This window comes from Tachypleus tridentatus, chromosome 7 (genome assembly GCF_004210375.1).
Source record: "Tachypleus tridentatus isolate NWPU-2018 chromosome 7, ASM421037v1, whole genome shotgun sequence".
NCBI lineage: Eukaryota > Metazoa > Arthropoda > Merostomata > Xiphosura > Limulidae > Tachypleus > Tachypleus tridentatus.
In genome coordinates, this window is record NC_134831.1 from 50,854,841 (window position 1) to 50,882,521 (window position 27,681).

At 29.8% G+C, this 27,681-nt stretch overlaps 1 protein-coding gene across 2 annotated transcripts in view; it reads right to left on the reverse strand.

Moving 5' to 3' along the window:
- Positions 1 to 27,681, reverse strand: part of Oga (O-GlcNAcase) — a 59,940-nt gene that overhangs the window by 5,309 nt on the left and 26,950 nt on the right. For both annotated transcript variants that reach the window (XM_076511614.1, XM_076511613.1), the window contains exons 7-13: positions 26,355 to 26,636; positions 22,819 to 23,784; positions 15,724 to 15,777; positions 10,012 to 10,097; positions 8,693 to 8,797; positions 7,653 to 7,744; positions 98 to 296 (exon numbers count right to left, since the gene is read on the reverse strand). In XM_076511614.1, the coding sequence (XP_076367729.1) occupies positions 98 to 296; positions 7,653 to 7,744; positions 8,693 to 8,797; positions 10,012 to 10,097; positions 15,724 to 15,777; positions 22,819 to 23,784; positions 26,355 to 26,636 (1,784 nt within the window). The remainder of the gene's footprint in view (positions 1 to 97; positions 297 to 7,652; positions 7,745 to 8,692; positions 8,798 to 10,011; positions 10,098 to 15,723; positions 15,778 to 22,818; positions 23,785 to 26,354; positions 26,637 to 27,681) is intronic.

A 27,681-nucleotide genomic window follows, 5' to 3' on the forward strand; every position in this document is an offset into this window, starting at 1 on the left:
ACCAAAAGATGTCAAATATTAATAGATGTTTTATAATATTTCAATAGTTTAGTTTAGTAACAACTGTAATGTGATTTATGATTTCACTGGGTTTTACCTCTGCAGGAGTAAGCATATCTCCATTCTTCTTTTCTGAAGCAGGATACTTGGCACAAAGTTTCGGGATCCAAAATGTTTCAGTTTTCTTATGAAACTGTTGAGCATCAAGGGAAGCTAAGGCATAGCCACATATTCCATTCTCATCCTCCACAATAAAACAGTATTCTGGTGAGATTGAAAGGAAAGGACCCACCAACCTAAGAGAAACAAAAAACAATTCCCCAAAAGTTTTTAAGTTTGTGTTTTATGTAAAAAATTCCTACTACTGTTGATACTTTCAACTCAAGTACAAAGTTTGAATTATTTTAAGTACCATAGAAGTTATAATTTTCCTATTTTGAAAACGTATTTCTGATCAGTACTTATCTCTTCTTATAGAAATAGATATTACTGTACAGTGTTGACCTCTATACACAAAAATATTTTGCACATGCCTTAAGCCTTGAATCTTTCACATGTGGGACTGACTTATTTCAATGTCTTGCATGTAAATCATCATATGACAATTCTCCACCAGGCAACTCCCTTTATTTAATTCTACTGAACTGCCACTTCAAGGAATGATGGGAAGTGAGAGAGAGTTAAGTATCTATTGGAAATACATTTTTAGTACAGGAAAATTATAGCTTCCAATACAGTACTTTATCACCCAGTGTGGAAACGTTGTTGCAGATATAGTTAGAAATAGGGAATAACACATCTAAAAGGGAGAGAACTATAGTTCGAGAAGAATCTAAACTACACAATATGTGAATCTCAATCTCACAATACAGAAATATGTGTGAGAGTAAAAGAATGTGCAGACAATACATAGCAAGTTAAATATATACAAAAGCCAAGTTGCCAGGAACCAACATCCATGCAGGATGAGGATCATACCATCAGTAAGTTGACTACAATCCAAAAACCAGCCAGCTGGAAATGGCACCTGTGTGGGGAGGGAGTACAAAACAGGATCATACCATCTTCTCCTCAAGTTCATGAGACAAGAGGGAATCTTGTACACTCTGACCCATGAACAGGACACATGATAAGCAGGATCCATAAAGAAAAGGACTTAACCAAAAAAAAATAAGAAGTGTATTTATTAAAAGGTAACTTACTCATTCAAAGTCTCACAAAAAGAATAAAGAAAAGGAACAAGTGCATAACGATACCCTGACAAGGTAAAAAAAGCTACCAAAAGTAGAGAATGGGAGATGAATGTAAGACATGTCATCCAAGTGGTTAACAGATGAAGTACCTCCAATGGACAACAGGGAAAATGGAAGGTGCATGAATGGAGTGAAGAGACTAGAAACTGATGACAGAAAGAAGGATACAAGTAATAAAAGGCCAAAGACTGATTAACAGTCCAAATCCTATGGGTCAGGGAAAAGGGAAAAAAAATTACAGACAAACAAGTAGAGTGAGAGAAAGAAAAACTAAAGTTATAAAGTGGACCTAATCCCATGTAACCATATAAACAACTAGGTAATGTGGATGATGCACTAAAGATAAAAAACAAAGGAGTTAACTTGGAACCAGTAAAAGGTTGAAAAACTTCATGTGGAGAAGTACTCCATAAGAAGCAAAACCACCAAAAATTTTGAAGGATTGAGACATCACTCTTTTGTAGAAATTATGATGGTACTGGAAAGTAAATCAGCAATGAATACAAGAGCACATGGAACATACGTCAAGAAGACGTATATTAAGTACGTCAATTCAAAAAAAGGGGAGATATACCATCTACTAAAAAGGTAACAAAAATTATTGTTCCCTTGGCAAGTGATAGAAGCCATTACTGTCAAAGAGTCAAAAGAAAAAAATTAGTCAAATCTGGATAAGAGGATTGTTTGTTTTTTAATTTTGCACAAAGCTACTTGAGGGCTATCTGTGCTAGCTTTCCCTAATTTAGCAGTGTAAGACTAGAGGGAAGGCAGCTAGTCTCACCACCCACCACCAACTCTTGGGCAACTCTTTTACCAATGAATAGTGGGATTGACCATCACATTATAATGCCTCAATGGCTGAAAGGGCAAGCATGTCTGGTGTGATGGGGATTCGAACTTGTGACCCTCAGATTGAGTCGAGTGCCTTAATTGCTGGGCCAGGACAAGAGGAAAAAAGTGAATGAAAGCACATTAGACTAGTGAAAGTGCTAAGAATCTGAAAGTGTTATTTTACCTGCAGACCATTGTTCTGAAGAATCATATTGATTGACCCACATCTTCCACCTCTTGAAATGAGCATCAGTGAATACAAATAATCCAGAAGATGAGAAGAAAGTGGTAAACCATACAGTGTAGGGAATATTATCAATGATTAATGCATACAGACTAAGAAGAATTAACATTAAGAGGAAAACCAAATGAATTGTCCCAGTGGAAGGTTGTTTAACCTGATTGCCAATTGTCATGGGCACCCTTTAATGTGCATGACACAAAAGTTTAGTGTCTTACATTCAAAATTTATCAAACTAATTTCTGTGCTATAACCATTAGAATAGCATAAAATTTTAACTAACCATCCATACTTTAATAGTACAAGTTTTAAATCGTAATTCTACAAGGCAATATTTAAAAACTCCTGAATTTCCCACAGTGTGACATGACATATTTTCTCTTAAAATGTTATCTTTCCTATTTTATTCACCATACCTCAAAAAAGTACGAAAAAGAACATAAATTACTGTATATAAGATCATCATTGCTCATCCAAACTGTATTTTTTAGTCTTAAATTTTGTTTGGTTACAGAGCTATTGAATAGAAAATCAGACCCCTCCTGCCACACCTACCTGTCATATCCGCTTTTTCATAACTTGTTAATAATTCTCTCATTCTTAATTATATAATGCCTACAACCAACAGAAAGCAAATGTTTTCATTTACTAAATGATGTATAAAATTTTGTTCTGAACAGTTAAATGCCAATTTTACTTATAGAGTACCAACATTTATAATAAAGAGTAGCAAACACAGGAAGAGAACATAAACAAAATGTTACGAGTACAGCTAAACTAGAAGTGACAGTTTGGTAGAATTGGAGTTGTATGCACCAAGACAGTATGTTGCACTCTTATTGGTAAAAGGTTCTCTCCTGTGATATGCATTGAAAATCAGTCAATTCCAGATGAGTGGAAGCTTCAATGCTTGTAGCATGCACAAAAAACGTATTACATATAGAGGGCAGCACTAAACAAGAATAACTATTTTAGTGAATGGAGGTAATGTATTTCTTCCACTTGTTTTTACATGATTGTTTTTCATCCACAAAATGTTAAAAATATACAAAATATCAATGACAAACATGTAAATTTATCCCACATAAATTTAAGTATTGAGCTAATTTTACAGATAAATGATTCAACTTTACTTATTACTGATGTATGTAAAGTTGACTATGATTTATAAAGCTCGTTTTTGCAGGCTTAGAGGTACCTTTGAAATTATGCTTATATAAACCTTCCTTATTCTTTTCCACATGGGTAAAAGCCATGTTATTGTGTTTGATTCACATTTAAAATGTTACTGAACTATACTTTATGAATTTATATCAATAAGTTTGGTATCAAACTGTAGATTGTCATTCAGATTTTACAATCATACATCATTTGATCTTTTAATTTAAAAGTAAATATTATAAACTGCACCTAAACATTGACTTCTGTGTGTCATATAGAATGATGAACGCAGCACTGGATCACATGAAATGTTTGTGATGTCAAAATACAGTCTATAATTTTGTACGAATTAAGAGCTCAAAATAACAATATTAATAAGCTAGAATATAAAATAAGAACCTCCTATCTCTTTTATTTGCTAAAATATTGCCCATGTACTGAATCAAACAGTGGCCTTGTCCACCTCTTCCCATTTTTGAAATGCTAATTATATACACTTAATTCTGAATATGACAGGTGAATAACCAACTGAAAGCTCAGAATGTCTTTCTAGTTACTTTTTCAGCTATTTTTGAGTATAACAATATCATATCGTTCTTCTAATACAAATCTTTATGCTGGGCAGGTGAGTCTTTAGTCTGCTCAAAATCTCGCACTTTAAACCCAGATACAATTTACTTACTGACCTTAACAAGTTGTAGTGGAATTCTATGGTACTAATATAGCAATTTATAATATTTTTTTTTGGTTATTTGAAATGTATATATAAAAACATAAAAAAAATAAATAACGTTTTACATCTGTCACATGCAAAATTTTATAAGGTTTGGCAACCTATTAATAGCAGCAAATGAGGAGAAAGATTCTATCTAGATAAAATAACTGTGTGCTTTACTTTTGTAATTTCTGTTCTATGTTTTAATAAAAATAAGTTATTTTTAATAGTAATAATGCATATACAGATGTATAATGACTAAAATGTGACTATTTTACAAAATACTAGTCTACTAACACAGGTCATTTTGTAAATACTAAAGGTCAGTTTTATATTAATGGATATCGTAACACGAGTGCACTGTGCTATGCCATTGTAACTTCTCTACTGTTAGTCATGCATGGCCAAAAGATGTACAATTATAAATATATATACAGGGTGAGCCAAAAGTAGGTGGACAGCATTTGGAATAGGTTTATGTATCAGTTATATTAATGCAATTGTATATTATAACTATGTTGCAACTATATTATTTGTGTTATATAATTACAATTTTATAATTACATTTGTTTTAATTTAATCTGTTTTCTTTTTTTTTAGATTGTTAATAGAACCCATAATGTCAAATACTTTAAATACAGATAAAAGAATATGGGTGTTAAAAGAGTATTGGAAATCTCAAAATACTGAAACCGTAAGGAGAAAGTGGGTTGAAACATTTGATACTCCAGCTCCAAAAAGACAAACCATTTACCGTATCCGTGACAAATTCGACGCCACTGGCTCAATCCTTAATGCTGCTAAAACTGGTCGACCCAAAAAAGTCTGTACAGAGAATAATAAGCAACGTGTTGCCGATGCATTTGTTCAAAGTCCAAACAAATCCACCAGAAGAGCTTCTATGGAACTGAACATACCACAAACCTCTATTAGGCGAATTATAACGCAAATTGGGTTGAAACCCTATTGACCACAACTAATTCATGGCTTCTTGGAAGATGATCCAGACAGGCGACTGCAATTTAGTGAAATTATGCTGAACAAGATTGAAGAAAACCCAGGAATTTTAGATAACATTGTGTGGAGTGATGAAGCTTTTAAATTATCCAGTCATGTCAATAGACATAATTGTGTTTACTGGTATAGTGAGAACATGCATTTAACATTAGAACAACAGCTAAATCAGCCTGGTGTCAATGTTAGGGGTGGTATTTCAAGTTCTGGTGTTTATGGACCATTTTTTTTTGGACGGAACAATTACAGGAGATAAGTATCTCGAAATTCTAAGGAATCAAGTTGTTCCCCAGTTACAGCAACAACCTAATTTACATGACTTTTATTTTCAACAAGATGGGGCCCCTCCACATTATTCCAAAGGAGTTCGTGAGTATCTTGATGAAACATTTCCATTGAAATGGATTGGTCGAAGAGGTCCAATCGATTGGCCAGCACGTTCACCGGACTTGACCCCTATGGATTTTTTCTTTTGGGGAGTACTCAAGGAAAAAGTTTATAGTCAAAAACCAAGAAGTGTCGGTGATTTAAAAAATTACATAAGAGATGCATTTCAAGAAATTAATGCCCAGAGTGACTTGTGCAAAAATGGTTGTCGAAGCGTAAGAGGTAGACTTCAAAGCTGTGTAAATCAAGGAAAACAATTTGAGCATTTGCGTTAATAAATAACATTTTATTTTCATTAATATAACTGTCTTATTACATATAGTTGTACGTATACGTGATCTCTAAATAAATGTTTTTTTACTGTCCACCTACTTTTGGCTCACCCTGTATATAAAATTGTAATGCTATAAATTTAAGCTACTTAGTCTAAACATTTGTGTTTTTGTGTTATAATTTGTAGTCATTCTAGAACAAAAAAGGCATAATACACACACACCCTAATCTTTTGTGGTAGTTATGAGATTTATCAAATTAGCCAAATCTGTACAGAAATTAATTAGTGAAAATGGTAGATAAAATAAGTTTTTTCTTAAGAAACACTTAGTATTTGAATATTATAAAGATTTCACATGTCAAATTAAAACATTTTCTGATGCATAAAAGTATTTGTAATCTTAAAATGAAAATTACTTTGCATACTAGATAGACAACACGTAAACAAGAAAATAAAAGGCAGAAAAAAAGACACTGCTTAAAACCTAGACTTAATAAAAAAATCTGATATTTTGTGTATGAAAGCATTGTAATGTTTACTGATAATATGCCAAAATTTGTGAACATACACTTACTAATCAAAAAAGTTATAGTACTGAAACTTTAATAAGCACAAAATAGTTATTAGGTCAGTCCCAGGGACTGAGTTTATACTGAAAGAGTTAACAGAAATTCCTTCAGAGAAAAGATAATGCTTACTGAAAGTTTTCATGTAATAATTTGGTTGGGTTTACACTTTTAAATAATTTTCAAGAATATTTTTATATTATAGTATTAAACATGATTATCACATTACTTTGATATTTTTTTTACAGCCAAACACTGCTGAAACTCAAACTATGATGAACTAAAACTTGTTTCTAAAGTATCTAAAAAATATCCATAAACATTCCCAGTAAAACCTTTACAGGCAAACAAATAGAACAACAATTTATATCACAAATAGAACAACAATTTATATCACAAATAAAAAAACATCAAATATTTTCTCATAATATATTTGTTATACTTATACCTTACAGATACTCTAGTTTGTGTTTATAATTGGCAAATTTTTAGACAGATACAAAAGGTAATTTTATACATCCAATAAAAAATTGTAATTCAACCTTGCATAGAAAACACAAGTTTCTTGTTATACAATATTGAAAAATACAACAATAATTACAGAGTAATTAGAATTTATAACGTTTAAATTATGACAAGATGTAATCATTATCTCTACACACAGTTAATTTTTTATGCAAGCCATACACCTGATAATTTGTCATGTTATGGAAGAGAAATGATTGGTCATTCAGCCTACATCAGAAATGAACATTTAGTACAAGGTTTTATACATGTTTACAGTTAATGATTCTCCTCTAATACTGAGTATGATTACTTGACCGACAAGAACAGCCTGAAACTTCAAAAGTAATAAATGAGACGAGATTTAGTGAAACAATTATACAGTTTAGGCTGAATAACCAATCACTCTCATGGATGGAACAATAGCTAAATGGACATTCTAAGACATTATGGATTTGTAAATAATGGTCTGGGCAAGTTAGTAAAATACAGTAACCTATGTTCACCTAAAGATAAGCATTTCAAGTAACTAATTTTCATCTTTTATTTTTTTCTCAAAAATATTATAGCTTGAAGCCTTAAATCTCTAGCATTTGCAAGGAATGAAATATAATGATACTCACAAAATTTTGTACTTATGCTTAATGTGTAGAATGTAAAAATCTAAATATTCTAAATGTATTAAGCCTGCATTATGAGCACTTACTTGTCTCCAATGAGATCTGGGTAATCAGGAAACACATCGCTTCCATCAAGGCCATCATCACAAGTTTTACGACATACTTCAAATATAGCAGCCTGAGTAAGACATTATTATACAACACTGTAAATAATTCAGAGAAACATATTTCATTCCTTTATTATTATATAGTGCAGATAGGAGTTTGTCTTGTATTAATTATAATTATTTTAGGTATTTATTCAACACAGTCTTTACCTTTTACACAAAGCTTTAAAATTCTAAAATATGTACAAAACTTTCCCAAAACAATTAATCATGCTAAAACTGGTTATTATGTGACTTTCACATTTAAATATCTGGCCAATATTCTTTTTACTTTTCCCCAAAGTTACCTTAGAGTAATGATAACTAAAGCCATTATGATATACTGAATTTTTCTCTGATGTCCAAAATACAAATACAAAATATTACATAAAAATAAGCTACATATAATTTTTTCAAAGCCTTATAATTGAAATTATTGAGAAATTGTAATGATAATCTTTTTAACACTATAGATCTATAAATAAAAGTGTGTGTTAACTTTAACACTCCTACGAAAAGACGTTTCTAGTCCTGATTTCTCCAAGCCCGTTCCCCTGGCTGTGGTTTCGCTAGATAGTAGATAGGGACAGTGGGAATCTTGTTAATCCATTCATTAATGGATTTAAATGGCAATTTCATTTAAATACAAAATCATTAGCCTAATATTAATAACCTTTCAATTTGCTCTGGGGCCTATTAGGCCCCACTTTTCGTAGAAGTGTTAAGTTATCCATTTCAATAAAGGACCTGGATACCAAAAATCTTGTGTTTTTAAAAAAGTCAAAACCATTAATTAATTAAAAGTAATTGATGTGTATAAGCTAGTTGTAGAAATAAAAGAGTATATCACTAAAAAACAAACAAAAATATAGCCACAACTTCATGTAAACTCTGAATATCTATATTAAAAGCAGTGACTTAAATCTATCCATATGACTTTAAAAACAGATCTTTAGTTGTACTAATATTTTGGTACATACTTCATCACTTGATAGGTAGGGACGAATAGTGTACACTTTATCACTTGGCGTATCAGGTGCTTTGTAAAGGAACAGATCGCTTACACTTTCAAGAGGCAATAAACGCTACAAGGAAATGGAAGTCAAACAGTTAAGCAGAAAGAAAAAGATGTATTTAGATATTCACATAAAAGCCATACCATTGTAAATATACACACACCTTCTAACACAATGTTTCTTTGGAATAAACAAACATTCACAAACAGTTGTGCATATTAACTCTAAGGAAGTCATAAAGAAACACTGGTTAAAGAAAAAAATGTATATATCTTGAGTGAATGATAGTTTTATAAACATTTTATATATACAACCAAAAAGTGAAAGGCAAATTATTTACAAATTCACGTAAAAACCATAGAACTGGAAATATACACACACACCTTCTAACATTGATATTCCTTTAAAATAAGTTAAAATTCACAAACAGTTGTGCATATTAACCCTAAAAAAGTCAAAGGTGAAATGTTGGTTAAAATTTATATATATATATATATATATATATCTGAAGTGTAAAGATTGTTCTTTCTAAACTTATAAAAAATTACAAAGATTGTCAGAGTCACTATATACTGTGCATTTGTTTTAAACTTTATTAATAGTTTTATTTCAGATTATTTTATACATTGACTTTTCATATAGGTTGACTATGATTCAGTTTATTTCATGACATACAGTGTTGGTATCCCTTTCTTAACAACTGAGTTTATATTTCATTTCTTGACATCTCTGATGTTTTCTTTCTCTTTCAGTTTCCTTGTTCATGAATCATTTATAATAATTACAATAAAACAAATACCAGTAAAGTTTCTGTTATGGGTTTTTCTGTAATTTTTATATTTGTGATTTTATGCTGCTTCTATCATTAGAAATTTTGTGATTCATTCTTAATAAATTCAAAAGTCCCACGAGTAATAGCACAATAATAATACAATCCCACATACTACTACTATTGACAACAGTGAATTAAAAGGTTTTAAATGCTTTGAGTATCATAACTATTTTGTCATCATGTGATTTTCCCAACAGGATCAATATTCATGCAATTTAATGCCAAGTTGTAAATTGTGCATTCTTGTAGTATCAGTGAAAATGTGATGCACTTAATATTAAATCACTTATCAAATGAATTCTAAAAAACAACAAGAAGTAAGGATATTGCAAGTCTATCAAAACTGAGAAAATGTTAAACTTAGCACAAAGTTGCTTTAATGCCATGTACCAGAAAAGCACCTAAAACATCTGCAACAGTGCTGGACCAATCTAGTCCTTCTGATACATACTTGTAGTTCTGCTGTGAGACCACCACGAAATAACCACGGTTCTTGTTCACCGCTAGTGAAAGATTCCTTATAACCCTTGGAGAACCCTAGAAGTATCAGTTCAAAAATCAGAAAATATAAACTGAATACATATATATTGAAAATGATTATAAACACACCTGATTAACCCAAATGCAGAAGAGCTTCAAATGTATAAAGTGAAAAAGGAGGAAATTTTTGTAAACTAAAAACTACAAATATAGTTTTTATATTTTACATATACCAAGTATACCACTATTTATTATTGAAATTCAGATATTAAATTACTCCTTTGAACAAATTTATCTTCAACATTTTTTTAATCTTTTTCTTTTGAAACTCCTCGTTATACAATAATTTATTTTATCAAATAGCAAACACTTTTAAATGATATTCTGACACCACACACATGCCATCAAATTATAAAAACATGTTACTTGAATGTTCAAATGATAAAAATTATTTCTGATGTGCATTTAGGACCAAATTAACAAATTAAAAGAGCAGTTTAATATAAAACTTAAATTATCTTAATATTACATAAAGAGGATAGATAGCACAAAATGTTTTTCACTATACTGGTCTACATTTTTGTAAATCCTCAGATGGTAATGATCAGTACATGTATGAATGATTCACATATATGTTATTATAATGAGAAGTATTAATTTGACAGATGTAAAAGAAAAGCACAACTTGAGATGTTAAGTGTCTTAGTTACCTTAGCTTGGTGATTTACATGATGTTTATAATTGTTATCTTTTCTAAAATATTCACCAATGGATTGTTTGTTATTAAGGGCAAAGTTATATATGAGCTATCTGTGCTGTGCTCACTGCAAGTATCAAAACTTGCATGTTAAAATGTGCTTTTGTGAGAAATACAAGAGGATGTCCATATAGTGATGAAGATAAATCACCTACTAAATTTAACCTTAATTTGAAACTTAACATTTACTACATGTAGCTACTTATGAGAAAGGTATTACTCATAAGTAAACAGATTTTTGGGGGGACCTAAATACATTGAAATTTTTAAGTCAAATTATAAACAGCTTAAAACATACATATGATCTCAAATTTCTTTGCTGTGACTTCTCATTTATACCATTCAAGTATCAAAACTCAATTTTTTGTGTTAGAATCCCCAGTCTTACTGTCAAGCTACTTTGGGGTAGCCAATGGAATAGAGATGAAAGGAATGAATGTTTGCTCAAATAGTTCTGGCTTGTCTAGGGAAATAGCTGGTATGTTAAATTAAATATATTTTACTTCTGAAATTAAACTTGAAACATATACAGCCTAAAAATAAATCTATTGTGTTTAAGATGTTTTACAAGTATTATTTTCTGTAAGCTTTGATAGTGAATAGAATAAAAAACTGTTATGAAATCTCTAAGGGTTTAACTACAGGCCTCAAATATGAATATTTGCTAAAATAGAGTAACAAAGCTAATCATATATTTTCTGTTAAACAAAAGATTTAAAACTATTCTAACTAAAATATACGAGTTTAGGATCTGACAAAACTGAACATACACCTGGAAAGTTTTGTATTAACTGATAAGATATATAAAACAACAAATGAAATATTTATAAATGTATTTCATAAAACAAAGAAGTATCATAATGTACAAGAGCATTTGTCGAGAATGAACTGCATGTTGCTCAATTTACTATTTTTAACTGAACTATAAATTAACACTCTTGCTACATGTTCAGCAGAATCAGCCAAGTTCCTGATCTCAAACTGATCTTTATAGTTTCCATGTTATGGATTCTAATATATTTTTTGTATTTTCAAACACAATTTATATAAGAATTAAGACTTTTTTTGAAGAAAAAAATCAATTTTTAATGAAGTATTTTTACTAAAAATTTATCTACGAATATGTGGAGTCAAAGTGTTGATTGTCTAAGTAAAGAGTAATTTTCATGTTAAGATTAAAAACATTTTTCACCTGAAAATTCTCAAATTTCATTTCCTTAATCTCTATAATCTTTTAAATAAAATGCAAATTTATTTTTGAAGTAAAACCTTTTACCTGTTATTTTCTGTATTTTCGGTCCAGAGAGGTTGGTGAATTTGACTGACTTTTTAACCATCATAAAAAGCATAAAAAAATCTAAATCTCACTTTTTTTTTTCTTTCTACAATGACTTCAAATTACAGCATGAAACCACATTTGATTATTGCTGAGTAGTTTTAAACCTATAACAGTATACAACTATTTCTACTTAAATGTTATTGTTTCATTACCCATTTACCCATGTCAAACTAATATTCCTGTTACACAAGGTGTAAATAACTTGGAAAATGTGTAGCTCACTTTATCCTACCAAATAACAGTAATGCACAGACTACTTATGAGCATATCCCATGAAAATTGTTTGCTATTATTATATTTCTTTACTTTGTATGATCTAACCTTATCTTACCTAACAAAATTCCAATTTTTACATTTTAGTTACTTCTATAATAATGAATAAAGAATACACATGAAAAAAAAAAAAGAAATAAAGTACTTACCTGGGACTTCTTTTGTTGTCTACTATCAATAAAGCTTAACTCTATTTCTTTTATACTAATGTTATTACTATGTTTTTTGATATCCTATAAAAATCAATTTTTCTGGCTTTCCAACTATGTGATGACAGCCATTAACAATTCAACTAAGTTTGCTGATGTATTTCCCCTTGGAATAAAATTTGAACAGGAAGAAAAATAGACAATTCTCTGTATACGAAACAAAGTAATATATGACATTTGATAGATTAAGATTTTGACTTTTTATTAGTTATAAATCTTATAGTATTAAATCTTAGAGAATTATGAGCAATTTGTAAAAGAAAGGATGTGACAGGTGGGCATGTCAAGAAAGATCTGATTTTTGTTGTTTATAGCTCCATAACCAAATACGATTAAAGGATATAAAAATTATTAATTGACAGAGTAATAATTATAATGAGTAATTTTTGTTAGATTTTTTACTTATTGGGGTCATAAATAAATTAGAGAACAGGTAAAATAGAAGTCAAGTGTCACCCAGAACCCTAAAGTAAACACAGAAAAAAAGGGGTATTACAAACTTTCAAAACATTTGGTTTGATTTCTAAAAGTTTCTTAACAATAATCATATTTTATTTGTATAACTTTTTCAGAAGTGTATAATGGAGACACAAATGACGTTAGTCTTGCACAAATTTTACTTTCACTAGTGCTCAAACACCTGCAAAAAATAAAGAATGATCACTTATTTCATTAATGTTTAAAAACGTGTGTATTTTTGGAAAAGTAAAATAAAAAATACTATATACGTTTATAACCTTTTGTTTTCAATTTATAAAGGAAAAGTATAACAGTGAAAAAAGCATTCTTGCCTCGAACCTAATTTTGCTCCAATAAGTTGTGATATTGACACTTATGCTTGATCAAAGCATTGCTATACATGCTAGGAGTAATAAAACTTGTAAAAAAAATTCAAAACATCCAATATCCCAGTTAACTTTTTCAGCATAGGCTCAGTCCATGGGACCCACCTTGTAACCACTTTGTGCTTGTTATAGTTTTCATTGTGTCACTTCTGAATCAGCAAGCATATGTTTTCACAAAATTTGGCAGCTTCAGTAAACAATGCAATGCTTTCATATGAAAAATCAGATTTTTTCTATTAAGCCTTAAGGTTTGTTAAGCAACATTTTTCTCATACTTTATTTTCGCATGTTGCCTATCCAAAGTGCAAAGAAATTATTTTAAAATTAAAATACTTTCGTGCATCAGATAATTTTCAAATTTCACATGTGAAGTCCTTATAAGGCCCAGACAGTTTAATCAAAAGTTTCTTAAGACTATGCTTTATGTTCTTTTCATTGAAATCTCTATATATGTTCAGTTAATTTGACTGATCTTGTAACCAACATATAAAATTAGGAAATAAATGACTCCAGATTATAACACAAAAACATGAATGTTTAGACTAAACAGCTTATCTTATTACATCATTCATTAAATAGATTATTTTAGCATACTGTCCTCACACCTATGCCTGGCAAATAATATAGAAGTTACAATGACATAGATCATGTGCAATTATGTTACCATATCCAATAACATAAAACTGATTTTTAGTCTTCATAAGGTGACCTGTCTTGGCTGTGTTTTAGTGGACTAGTATTTTGTAAAATACAGTCACATTTCAATTATACACTGTATATGCATATAGATTATTAATATTTACAAAACAATTTATAAACTTATTTTTTCTTAAAACAGAGAATAATAAATAAAGATATAAAGCAAACAATTATCTCTTCTAGTTACTACCTTTGTATTTGATTGCTGCTTTTTGTAGCTTGCCAAAACTTAAATTCCACATGTAGAGGATGTGATAATAAAAATAATATTTTTAGGTTTTATATGTATATTTGAATAACTAAAAAAAATCATAAATTACTCTATCTATGCCATCAACATCATCATAATTTGTATGTTTTTCTTACAGCAAAGAGCCACATCAGGCTATTTATTGAGCCCACTGAGGGAAATTGAACCCTTCATTTTAGCACTGTACCATCATAATTTATCAAGTTTAGAAACTAAGCTATGTTTGGGTTTTAAAAAATATGAGTTTTCGAACAGGCCAAAGACTCAACTTATGAGCAGGAAGGTTTGTCTTCAAAGAAAGAGTGCACTACTACATTTGAAAGTGTCTGAGAAAATGACTAAGGGGACATTATGAGCTTTTAGTTGGTTATTCAGATGCTATAAATAGAAGTGTATCAAAGGGACCGTATTTGATTCACTAAATACAGTGATATTTCACCAAATAAAAAAGGTAAAAGGTTTTATTTTAAATTGTAACTTTTCAATGTCAGTAATTTGAGAATTCGTATAAAACTATAGACTTTGTATTTTGACATTACAAACATCTAAACTAAACCAGTGCTGCATTCAACATGTAACACAAAAATTGATACTTTTTTCTTTATATTCACTTGTGAATTATGAAATTAAATAATAATGTATAATACAAATATATGAACTATAATCTAGAAGTTGATACCAAATGTAAGGACACAAATTCATAAAATAGTAGTTTAATAAAATTTTGAATGCGAATCAACAAGTCCAGTGATCTTTCGTCCATGACCTGTCTGGAAAGAGTAAAATTATCATCCTTAAATACCTACAATAGTCATTGTCATTAATATGTAGTCTCAGTAATTTAATATATTTCACTAAAAAAAGAAATTGAACATAACTAAACTTCACACAGAAAAAACTATTAGCTTGAGCTTTAAAATTTTTGTATAGTTATTGAACTTCAAATTTAGACTAGTAAATTATTAACTATGATGGCTCCAACTAGCTTTTTAAATACTTCTTGGAAATATCAAATTTGTCAATGAAAGAAAAAAAAACAAAGAAAATGCATATATTTACTACTATGGAGTAAAACTTGACTTTAGAAAGACACATAACCCAAGATGGCAAAGAAGTAGTTGACATCTGCTCTCAAAAGTTGAACATCAAAGTCCTACTCTGTTTATGTTTCATCACCTAGCTAGATGCACAAAGTCAAGTAATGATAAAATTTCTTTCTGTTCTAATATTTACTATCTGTTGTAAAATCCACAAAAAATGATTATAAATTACTCCTATCGAAATAATGGATAAATAAGATAAGTTGCATACATGTGAATGATGGTGTAATCAAACTTGACACTGCAGGAGGCACCCGGCCAAGAGCTGGAGAAAAAAAAAAAATAAAAAAAAATAAATTGAGATAGACAAACAATATGCTTGTCTAAGAACTTATTCATATTACCGATATAGCTGAAAAATATACTAAATTAGTTAATGTTTTGAACATAAGCTAATCAGAAAGTTGCATTAATTTTGTATTGAAGTCATTATGCAATCAAATTAAATAATAGTGGCAACAGTACATAGTTGTAAAGTAAAATCAAATGTCTGCTTAGTCAACTACTAACTGCAACTTAATGTAAGAGGTACAGATATTAATAAATTAATTCCATGTACTACTTCCTGCAAAAATATTATTCTATTTAACACTTACTTGATTTTTTGATACATTATGTGTACAAATTCAAGATTTTACTTTTATCATTCATATTCACATTATAAGTATTGTGGATAAGTGTAAATGTTTTATGTTAAAACTTCTAAAGTAGTAATGGATAATATTTGGCATAAAGCTCTTCTGTGTAAAATTCATATTTTCCTGCCTTTTGTAGATACAACAAATGAGATCATAAATTAATGATGGGCAATATAAATATTTTGTTGACTTCCATACTGAAATCAATTTATTATTTCAATGCTCACAGTGCTACTAAAACAGCAGAAAAGAAATGGTAGAAAAACAATAATAAAAAACTAAGAATTTCTACTGTTTGTAATACTTTTATTCATTTGTATTTCTTGAACTATCTTCTATTATGACAAATCATAAAATGCAAATCTGTTGTAATTAGTTGCTTGTTCACTGCTGTAAGGTTGTATTTTAGAAGCTTTCTCGTGATTGCATGTAAAATATTTGAAAATGTCAGTGATGTCGCAAAGACAAATACATCTACTGAAAAATATTGCAAATATTACATAGACAATAGTGGCATTAAAATTTTTATTGTATATCTGTATGAAAACTGTGATAATGTGTATGAGTTCAGGCTGTGATGGAATAAAAATAGGTAGGAAACAAAACTTTGCAAGGAAAAGACTAGTTTGCAAGTATCCTTGTTGATAACAGTCAAAGCTAAACCATTATGTGTATTTAACTATTGCCTGAACCTGTTAGGTTTGGGCAGAAATGCTACATGCTTCCCAAAATACCTCATGCTATTCCCAGAACCTGCAATTGCTATATGCTTTGGGTCATAAAAATTGCCAGAAATATTCCTTTAGTTATTTAACTAGAGATCAATATTTAATCACTTTCAGAACCTGATGTTTAATGTCTGTAAATAGGTTTGAATGCTGATCAAATACATTTTTCAACATGATAACAAGAAACCTACTTGAAGTAAAAAGGTATTCTAAGAATAGTTCATATGACTGTTAAAACTTTAATTAAAATAAAGTACAGAACAAAGTTTTGACCTTCTTAGGTTATCTTCAGGTTAAAAAAAGGATCAAGATGACCTAAGGTTGAAAAGTTGTGCTGTGCTATATTTTATATAAACTTTTAATACCCATACCAGCTGTCTTTAGAATACAAATTTTTAGGCAGTTTTGATTCACTGCCTCCTTCTGTCAAAATTTCTTTGAAACATCTTCAGCATTTAGGCTTTTCATTATCAATAGCATGGTGATTTCATTGACAAAATCCCATATTAAACTTGTTGCATTACATTTTTTTCAGAATAAGTTATTTGATTCCTGAGCAATATATAATGTTTCTCTTTGTCAAGCAGTGCAATGGAACATCATCCATGACAGTACTGTGACTTCCCCTGTGAGTAAACATTTTTGAATTGCAATATACTATCACCCATCACTACTACAAAATGAATAAAAATGTAGTAAAAACAAAAATGCAAAAGTATCTTATAATTTGGCCACTGTAAAAACACGTTTAATTTTGTCCTGGACCTTGAATTAAAAAACAAAATATTTAGACTGAAATCTATAAAATTAATTTACATAAGTATAAATTGTTTTGCAATTATCTATATACAAATGTAAGAAACAAAAACCAATCAAAACTCTACAAAAACAGGTGAAAAAATACTTTTTGTATGCTCTACTCCTAAAGAGAGAACTTGGTAAAGTGTAAAACATACAAAAAACCCATGAAAAAACTATATATAATGATTTTACCAGTTAGTTACTTTTGACAATCAAGAATTAAAAACAAGTTGGAGAATCTAGAACTTATAAACCTAAGCATTATATAAATCAGAAAAACTATTCTGAATTTTTCAAGAATGTCAGGTAGGATAGTAATACAGATTAAAAAATTGTGACAAAAAAGTTCCATTGAAATATAATATTTCTATTTTTAGTTCAGTTTACAAATATTTACTAATAGCAGCCTTGCAAATGTAATACTGGAACATATGAAATGTTGTCATAGTGAGCTGACATGATGATGACATTAGTTTTTCTGGATTTTTGGCTTAAATACAAAAACCTTTGTTTTAAATCTAAATATTTTCTAAACCTTTAGTATTTTATTTTTTGGTAACTTTTTATAAGTCTCAACAGTGATTAGCTGAAAGTTGATCAACATTATTACGTATAAAGAAATTGAATCAGGCCAAGCATGCTTAATGCTGTTAACATACCACTTAAGTCTTAAAAAAATTCTCTCTCTTTTTAAAGAATCAGCAATAATCTTAAGTAGTAAACCATACAGATATTTCTAACTATTAAAAAATAACTAATTATAAGTTATATTAAAATAATTCTGAATATGCAAATCAACAAGCCATGTGAGAATTACAGCTGATAAAGTTTCATTGAAATAGCATGTATCAAAACTATGTTTTGACATAGCTTGGCATTTCACAGATTGTGCAATGCCACCAAACACCAATTGCCTTTAAGAAGGATATGTAACAACCCTTTCTGACACGAAATACCTAATACACTCAAATCATAAAGAAATGTTCACATTGGAGGTTTAAAATATGGATATCCTTTGTGCTTAATGGGACTAGAAATCTGGAGATTTCGGGAAGGTGGATCAACTTGAAACACTAAGACCATTCTAAAAGACTTGCAACAAATTGTGCAAAATCCACAAGAGAAAAGTGCAGTATTTTGTAACAGGAGAAGAATAAATGAGCATAAAAGTTAGTACACTACACAATCCAGACATACCCTCTTGAAAGATGATACAAGTCAAGTGCACAGAAGTTAGTTGTACAACACATCCATTTAACTACTGCATTTTCAAAATAGTGAGAGTATTCAAAATATCCCATAAGATATTTTGATGAATTGCAATGGACTAATGATAGGAGCACTGGAAAAACTCATTCTTCTACACTTAATGACTAAATGGAAAGCAAGCAAGAAAAAAAAATAATACTTTGGACATGACAGCAAAACTTTCTGCAGTGGAAACTACATAGCAGAGCAAATGGCAAAATGCTAAATCATCAGCTCATTCCCTGATACAGACTACAATTGTATGACAAAATTCCAAAATTGTTTTAATAACACACTCAACCTCTGTTCTGAAGTAGTTAGGAAATAATGAAGAAAACTTCTGTGTTATGAAAAATAAACAATCATAAAAAACACAAATTACTAACATTATTCTTGCACTGATAACATATACTACACAGCATTACAAACAAAAGCCAAAAAACTAATGTTACTCAATCTGTATTTCTTTCATGAGAGCACTCCAATATACAAGTTTAGTTAAAGAAAATGTGGTACACATCAGCAAGTCAAGAAATGTCATAAATACACATGGTGCAATAGATTCATGATGGGGAAGCCAAAGATTAATAATCAAGCTGAAGACGGTTGACAAAACAAATTTTATTTGCAGGTTTGAACATTTCAGAATAACTTATTCCATTGTCAGCAAAAACTGAAAATTGTGTTACAAATATGATTATTACTATAATTATAATAATGGGTTATTTAGTTATTAGGAAAAATGGTAATTAGATGGATAAAATAATGTTTATATATATTACACAGCAGCTAAGTTACTTATGAAAATTTAGAACAATTTTAGATATAAAGAGCTTTGTGAATCAAAGTGTTGGGCAATGTTTAGCTATGAGTAGACTTTCTTTAATATAGCAGATCTGAAGGTTCTAATGTGATGACAGAGAAATGATTAAATGAGTTATTGTGACCTGTGATTTCAGAATGTGGATGAATGGACAAATGACTGGCTTTAAGTAATGGAAGTTTAGTTCTGTTAGATGGTCCTAAATATTCACAGACTAGTTTTTAAGTGGAGTTTCAATTTTCCCAACTCTATGACACCTTACAGCTACTACACATGAGCCATGAATGTAGAAATTGGGATACTTTATCTTTGTACTGAAGGAGGTGTTTAATGTGGAATCTAGGTCTGTATATTATTCTAAACTGAATTTGAAGTTAGAAGGTTGTTATCAGGGAAGAGAATTGTTTTTAATTTGTAGGGATTACGAGCCCATAATAGGAAAGAAGATAATGAGGGGAAATTTGGGGATGGTGTATACACTGGCTGGTAGTTGAAATTTGTTGTTCATGGAATTGGGTGTTATCTTCATTAGGAAATCAGTTAAATAACAATTATTTAACATGCTATTTAGAAGGACAATTTTTGTCATGTAAAATAAAATAATTAGAACAAATATTAAAACTAATATTTAAAAATAATGTAGCCAGATTAAGTTTGAAGAAATTGGGGATAAAACTATTGAAATTTGTGTAGAGGTCAATAAGAGTCCTGTTACGATACACAGAAAGTATCATTAATATAACAGTTGTAAAGGACAGGTTTGGATTCACGTGGGCAGTTTCCCCAGCCACTTGCATTCATGAAAACATAGAAAACTATTGGCTATCTGTCATAACAAGATTATGTTTGAAGACACTGGGGATAAAACTATTGAAATTGATATAGAGGCCAATAAAACTCCTGTTATGATACAGAGAGGAAGAAAAATATTTACCTTCTTAGGTAGTCTAAGAACAGTAAAAAATTTTCTTAGAGTTTGGATGTGAATTTGATATTGGGGTGTTGGGAATTAAGGAACTTTGAAATTTGGCTTTATTGTTAACACAGCAAGAAAGTATTGTCAACATAGTATTTGTAAAGGACAGGTTTGAATTCACATGGGTAGTTTTCTAGTCACTTGCATTCATGATAGCAGAGAAAACTATTGTGTATCAATGGACCCAAAGATGATCCCATTGGTATTCCATCTGCTTGGTCATACAATGAGAGAATGATTTAACTCCATGGAGAAGACAATAAGTTCCAGGAATTGTTTAAGGGTGAAACCAAGATGCTGTTCAGTGTCTGTGGGAAAAAGAAGGTCAATGATTAAATTTAAAGTTCCATCAAGGATAACATTGGTATATAGAGATTCAATACCAAAACTGGCCATGATCAGCAGAGGGAATTTTAGAGATTTCAGTAGCAAAGGTAAAAGAATTGGTAAACCTTAATTCATTAAAGTTGAAGGGTTTGTGAATAAAAATAATAAATTTAGACAAGTTGTAATTGCATGAACCTATAGTTGACAGAATAGGGTAAAGAGGGTATCTAGTTTTGCATACTTTTGGTAGGCCATAAAAAAAATAATTTTAGTGCCACATGGAGCACTTGTTGAAAAGTTGTTTTAGAGATAATATTTTGACTTTGGAGGGTCTTCTCTCTTAAAAGTTAAGGATAACAAGTCTATATCTAGTTTTTTTAATTTACAAGGATCATTGAGCTGGTGGTTTATTTCATCAGTATTTTTCATAATGACAACAATTACATTTGCTGGTTTGATAACAATAATATCTTTGCTTTTAGACAGTTTTAAATGCTAGTAGTACAATACAGTTTTGTGGAGACAATATGAATTACATCTGTAGGATGAAAAAATAACAATGTTTTTTACTTTGGTATTTATAAAATATTGTGATGCACTGTTGTTCAATTTAGTTAACACTGGAAAGGAAGTAATGATTCTGAAAGCCTTTCCAAAACTACAAATATAATTAGCACAATTTAGCTTAAAAGTAGGAATACTAAAGGCTTTTCATTAGAGTTTGTTTACAAACATAATCAAATTGAATATTACATTATCAGGATTAAAAACCTGGAGATGAAGATAAATAAAGTTGCAGTTTTTGGAGCTTTTTATTTTGAACTTGTTCCTGTCTGGTTATTCTAATGGATTAAATGAGTCAAATGCACAAAATCAACATAGGAAATGTATTTTTGAAGATAGACAGATGTTGTTGGTACTTGTATATCAGTTTAAGTTCTTCCTTACAGAGGAACAAGTTCAAAACAGAAAGCTCTAAATTTTGTGATTTTGTTCACCTTATCACTTATCCTAAATAAACTTATAATTATGTTATAATTATAGTAATAATCATCTTTGGAACACAATTTTCATATTTTGCTGATGGCAGAATAAGTTATTCCAAAATGTTCAAACTTGTAAATAAAATATTGTATGTTTTGTCAACCATCTTCATTATTACACAAGCTGTAAACAAAGTTCATAAACTACTTAAGTGTATGACCATGACAAGACAAAAGAAAATCTTTCATTTACAAACCTCAGATTATAAATTAATTCCACCTTTAGTTATACATTACAACCAAAATCCTTTGTCTGTCAGATAAATCTCATCAATTGTTCTACTTTTTACATCGATGTAATAACTTATTTCTATTTCTAACATAGGTTGCAACAATTACTAGAAATTTTTAAATTAAGATAGGCCAAGAAAAGCTAACTTTGAGTTGAACTAACTTGTTAACAAAGCCTCACTCAGTTACAAAGAAAGACACTTAGAGAGCACCATTTTATTCACAATTACATAGACACACAACATATTAACAATGTTATTTCATAAAAACTTTACCTCATCAGATAGCAGCTTATTATATGATCACTGTGTTAAAATATTTGTTTAACCCTTAAACAACAGTAGTGTTGTAGGTAGCAGCATCAACTGATTATTGCCACTGTTTAATGGGCTAAATAAAAATGTTACTACCTGTCTACTACTTTCATACAGGTATCTAATGATTCATCATTATTAGTAACTAATAGTCATTCCAAAACAATTAAAACTTACCCAACCACTTTAGATAAGAATTCAACAAAGAAACAACCCCTTTAATATCCCAAATGTATGGATAAAGGTCATACAGTAGAGATCTGTTGGGAACATAGGTTAAACGAATCAGCAGCATATCAAGAGCTTTGGTCATCTCATCAAATGTAGTAGCACGATTGTACCACTCCTGCACATCTGGTTCTTCTTTAATGTTTCTTTTGTGTTCATATATTTTATGTCCATTTGTTTTTAGCCAATGAAATTCTTGTAAAAGGTGTAGTCCTTGACTTCCATGTTCAAATGGGAGATAAAACAAATCTACCAATAAAGAAATGTCATCGAGAGTCAGTTGTTTAGATAAAGCTTCACTATCTTCATCAGTATTTGTAGGTTCAGTCTGCATGTCTTCTGAAGTGTCTGGAGTTTTCTCTGTGTCTTCAGAGAGACTAGATGTTGAGCCTTTGCTCTGGGTTTGAGCAGATGATAACTGTTCCATTTCACCATCTGCTTTATGGCTAGGTGATGATTCTGATGAAACATTACAGTCCATTTGCTCCAATGGAACACCTTGATGGTCATCAAGAGGAATCAGGCTGTTTAATAGTTGTTTAGTTATTGGTTGGAAACTTGAACTAGTCTCAATTAAAGTACTACTACTCGTTATAACCTGTGTGCATGGGGCACTTGTGGTCATAGTGACACCTACACAGGTGTTTATGACTGGGAGAGGAATAGAAGGTGTGACAAGTGTTGGAGGAGGAGGACATGGGGGGCAAGATGGTACTGGTGCTGGTACAAATGGACCGGGAACTATTTTACCATAAGCATTTTTGGATTTGTAAAATTCTGGCAACCAGTTTTTCAAAGCTGCCTTCAATGCTTGTTTTGGATGGTAAGTATTTGGAGCTAAAGGGGTAGGAATATCTTCTACTGAACCATTTTCACTTTCTGTTTCCAGTTTGATATCTGCAGTAACTGAATCATCTGAAACAAAAATGTTTCTTGAAAGTGGTATTTATACTTATCATAACAAAAAAACATTGGTGACTTTATAAAACACTAAATGATAAATTTCATTTTTTTCTTTCACTTAAATTTAAATATATACACATAAATAATAAATCTCAACAATGTCACAAAGTTAAAAAAGCACACTGTAAATATATGTATAATTGGAAATGAAAATAATTACTTCCCTAAATTTAATAACAAAGAATTACTTTAGCAAAATACTTAACTGTTAAGCTCATGCATTTTAACTTAGCTAATGAAAATTCTGAATTAATTTCTTTGAGTATTATGTCACTAAAAAATAAAATTTATATATCAGAATATTAAAGCTTCTAAGCCTCAGTGATAAATCTTTCTAGCATTTTAGTATCTTGTTAAAAACCAAAATATGAGCAAAACAATTTACAATAATTACATAATTATATATATCTTTTGAAATCTTTATTATTTAGAATTATTCACTTCCAATGTTATTTAAATAACCATACATGTACAAATGTAAGAAAATTTCTTATTATAAATTTAAGAAAAGGGTAATTTAGAATTACAATTTTGAATCATCAATCATGATTCATATCAAAAATGTGAAAAAATATGTATACAACAGTGATATAAAACAAAATATTAAGGCTGTGTTTGAAGGTTCATTTGCTAGCCATGTTTTCAAATGCAGATTTGAACATCTGAAGTTTTATCAAACATTCAAACAGGGAGAACTTTTATTCTCTGATTACCATAAATCATTTTACAATGTTTGAATCATAATCATGTTATATGCCACTCTCATGGAAATTTTTATTTTTTGATTCATACAATGTTCATTACTTGAACAAAAGTTGCATTAAAAAAAATGCACACACCACCAAAATATTATACCTTTCATGTATTTTAATTGACCATTATTGTGAAGCATAGGGGAAATATGTATAAAAGCTGAATTGTTTCCACAATATGTACTGAATATCTTGTGTTACAATGGAAGAAGTATGAGCTCGTAGAATGTATGCTGACACTAATAATTTTAATGTTGAAAAACAGAGCACAACTGTAACTATACTTCTCCCTTTCCATGATAAAAGTTAAATTAATCAACAATTTTGTTAAATGTGATTGATAATATCAATTTCCACACCCTTCAATTGGTTGAGATATGTTGACATTTTTTCTGGTTTCAATTCTGATGAAGAAAAAGAAAAGCTTGTCAAACCACATCACAATTTGTCCCAACATAAACTTCACTATTGAAAATTATGAAAACTGTTTTCCATAAGCTTTATAAATGTCAAAAGTATAAGAAAATATTCAAGATTTGAGATAAAAGTAATCAAAAAAAAAAAAAAAAATCAATACCTTAATTGTAAATCTGCACACTCCAAACAACAGAAACCAAAAACACTGAAGTGAATTACTCAAATATCATTTATTGTATGCTTTATAAAGAATGTAAGACAACTGATTAAAAAGAATTTCTGAAATCTTCACTCAGAAAACAACTATCCAGAAGTTATTAAAATAGCCAAAACATCCCCCAAAAAAAATTAAAGATTGAAGCTTTATCACCATTACAATTTCAAACACATCAGCAAAACCCTAATTCAACTATGGAACAAACTTGTGAAAAAAAGAAGAAAAGAAAAGAGCCTGAGACTTAAGAAACCTCTTAAAGGACTCGTTTGTTTTTAAGTATCTCAAAAAAACAAATCATTTTATCACTGAAAACAATGCTAAAATCATCCAAACAGAACCAGACATCAACAGAAGAAAAACCTGAAGCAACAATGATAATGTCACTTCAGTCAGTGTTAAATAAACACTACCCCTTCACTTATATTATTTTATTCACCTTATTTCATCAAAAAACTAGCTTAACATCACCTACAAACTTGTCCTTAACACCATGAGTCTTTAATTTTCTGCCTTTTTGAATGCAATCTTGACGTGATGATGACTTGATACCATGGGATGAAATATTGAAATAAGTAAAATCAGAAGTTGCTTACTGTAATTGTACTTTATAATTATTCATTAAAGTAGGTTCCTGCAATATGGCTAGATACACAGTAACATATTTATTGTTCTATCATAAGAAATTAATCCAAACTACTTTTGAGTTCTGATAAATAGTTCCTATCAATAAATCAACAACCTTCAGTGGTATCAATATTTCTCGGTTTAAATTAACAAAAAACTTTTTAAAGAAGAAAGTGTGGTAGTTAATTAACTCTTAGGTATTTAAATAGGAAAAATTTTGAATTACAACCTGTTTGTTGTACATTATTTTCCAAAATTTTAAAACAGTATTTTTTGATTCTGGTCTTTTATATACATGAATTATATCATCTGTGTTTGACCTTCTACAAGTATTTTTATAATTCTTTGCTCTTCTATTAATTAAGTTGTAGTAAATACTTCTGTGAAAAAGCCTGGCTCAAGAGATGAGATATATCACTTTGACTACAAGGATGACCAAACTGCCAACTAGCTAACACAACTCTCAACCATGTCTTTTATTTAGGATTTTTATACACGTAACATGAACTTACTTAAACTCAGATCTATTTTTCCATCTCTATTGCATTTACTCCATTCAGAAAGTGTGTGAATGGCCACAAAATTTGTTTCATATTCACAGTTTGGATTGGTCAGTACACCATGTAACTGAGGAATGAGATCTGTAGATCGTCCACTATATGGTCCTAAAAACAACCTTTTTTGATCATAATCATTGGCATGAAGATTGTCCCATATGACAGGAGGCCTTCGCAAGACTTCGGACAGTTCTTGAATTGACTGGATGGTAATATTTTTTGTTATAACTTTGGAACCTACAAAGAAGATGAAACTTAACACTAATTAAAAGTATATCAAATTTAAACAGGGATTAAAATACCAAAATATGGAAAAATGCTGTGCCTCAAAAAAATTTATATTTTTCTGCTTTTACACAAAAGTTTATTTTACATAATAAATCCTCCAAAAACGAAATATATTTCTGACTCTAATTTCAACTACACTGAAATCATAATTACAAGGTGTTTGACCTAATACTTCTACAAGTGAATAAATACGACAAGCAATGATGTCAGAAAATGTTTTTTTTTAATCTTTTGGAAAACTAAATACTACCAAAACACATGCACACTGTACCACGTGCAGGACTACAAAATAAATAAAATTCAACTATATCACTAAAAGGAGCTAAATCTGTTGTAAAGGTGATATAAATAGCGCTGGGCAAATAACTCATTATAATTGATTAGTGTCATGAAAATAAGCAACTAATCAAAATTAATTTTACAAGTTTTACTCTTTTATTATTCTAACTATCCAACTAATTAAAATATTGCCATTAGGACATCTATTTTTGACTAATTACAGCTTTTAAGCATCATTAGTGTCATAAATCACAAATATAATCAATCAAAATTAGTGCTTATGATTATTACTACTATTCAACTTTGATGTGGTTTGCTGAATGTAACAAGTTAATGAACATAATGATTAAATAATTAAAAATTCTGCATTATATGTTGCATGTAGCTTTAAAGAGAGCTGGATGGTTAACTCGATGCAACCAATTACCTACAAGAATTAATATTATACTGGTTAGTGTTATATAAAATATCAATATGAATTTAGTGTTTTTGATTCACACAATTTTTGATTCTTACAAGTATCCAGTTAAATGAAATATTACCATTTTGATTTATTATTATTACCTTCAATTAATTAAAGGTTGTTCACATGAACCCTCTTTTTGAGACCAATCTTGTAACAACCATGTAACTGAGATAAATATAATTTTTCTATGCCTGTAATGTAATTCAGATAGGACTTAACTCTCCCTCATATTAATAGCTACAAAAACTA